Below are 1,213 nucleotides of genomic sequence, written 5' to 3'. Positions count from 1 at the left end.
ACGTATTTTGCCTTTGATTTTAATACATAAAATAATTAAACGTAAATAAATATTACATATAAAAATTATTTTGAAAAAAATTGTAATTTTAGTTTGTTTTTTATTTTCTTCTAATATTCCTAAAATATACTGTTCGTATTCGTATTGTATATTAAAATTATTACCACGGTGATGGACAGCTCTCCTTATCACGTCTAAAGCCTCCAGAACCTCTTTATTTGATGGTGGTTTAACTACGATGTCGACTTCTTCTTCATCGCTTTCGTCATTCTCCTCATCGTTGTTATTGGTGATTTCATTTATAATAGACTGACACATTTGGTCCTCAGAATACTGTTCAGAAGTTTGGATATCACGATCTATATCCATCCAATCCTCATATGTTTTTTCAGCGAGGTCTTTACTATGGTCATCTTCTTCTTCTTCCTCTTCCTCAGTTTTGACGAAGCCTCCGTGACGAAAACAATTTCGAATAGTCACATCACTAATATTATTCCACGCTTCGTTGACAAAGTGTAAGGCCTCGAGAATGTTGATTTTCTTGGAAAGGTCATTAGCCTTTAAAGTCAAAGTTGATTCACATTCAAACATTTCATCAATGAGAGTGATTACCCTTTTTCTCATTTTTAGTCTATAGTAAGCTTTAAGTGTACGAATAATTCCTTGATCACAGGGCTGAATAAGTGATGGGGTATTAGCCGGTAAAAAAACCAGTTTTATATTTTTCAAGTTCAAACTTACATTGTGAGCTGTGCAGTTGTCTACTAAAAGTACAATTTTTCTGTCTAGTTCATTATCCCATTTGATCAACCACTGACTAAAGATTTTTTGAGTCATCCATGCATTTTTATTCGCTGTATAATCAACAGGTAAAGCTTTAACTCCTTTGAAACAACGAGGTTGCTTACTCTTCTCGATAACAAGCAGTTTCTTTTTTTCTCCCGTCATACTGGCACAACACAAGATCGTTATTCGTTCTTTACAAGATTTTTTTCCCTTTGCTTTGTCATTTTGAAGAACATAAGTATGCTCAGGTAGTGCTCTAAAGTACAGGCCAGTTTAATCAGCATTAAACACATCAGAGGGTGAAAATTCGGAGATGATTGAAGGCCATTCATTTTCTAGCCAAAAATGTGCACTCGTAAAATCTGCGTCACCTTGTTCTCCGTGCATTTTTTGGAAACAAATGTTTTCTCTTTTTTTCCTCCGATGG

At 34.3% G+C, this 1,213-nt stretch overlaps 1 protein-coding gene across 1 annotated transcript in view; it reads right to left on the bottom strand.

Moving 5' to 3' along the window:
* Window positions 1-969, bottom strand: part of LOC103311102 (tigger transposable element-derived protein 6-like) — an 8,604-nt gene extending 7,635 nt beyond the window's left edge. Inside the window, exon 1 of the mRNA XM_029485380.1 lies at window positions 193-969. Within this exon, the coding sequence (XP_029341240.1) occupies window positions 193-948 (756 nt within the window). The 5' untranslated portion in view covers window positions 949-969. The remainder of the gene's footprint in view (window positions 1-192) is intronic.
* Between the last annotated feature and the right edge of the window lie 244 nt (window positions 970-1,213).

The sequence above is a fragment of the Acyrthosiphon pisum genome, chromosome X, assembly GCF_005508785.2.
Source record: "Acyrthosiphon pisum isolate AL4f chromosome X, pea_aphid_22Mar2018_4r6ur, whole genome shotgun sequence".
Classification (NCBI taxonomy): Eukaryota; Metazoa; Arthropoda; class Insecta; order Hemiptera; family Aphididae; genus Acyrthosiphon; species Acyrthosiphon pisum.
The sequence above is the reverse complement of the archived record's forward strand: the minus strand, read 5'-3'. Positions and strand labels throughout refer to the sequence as shown.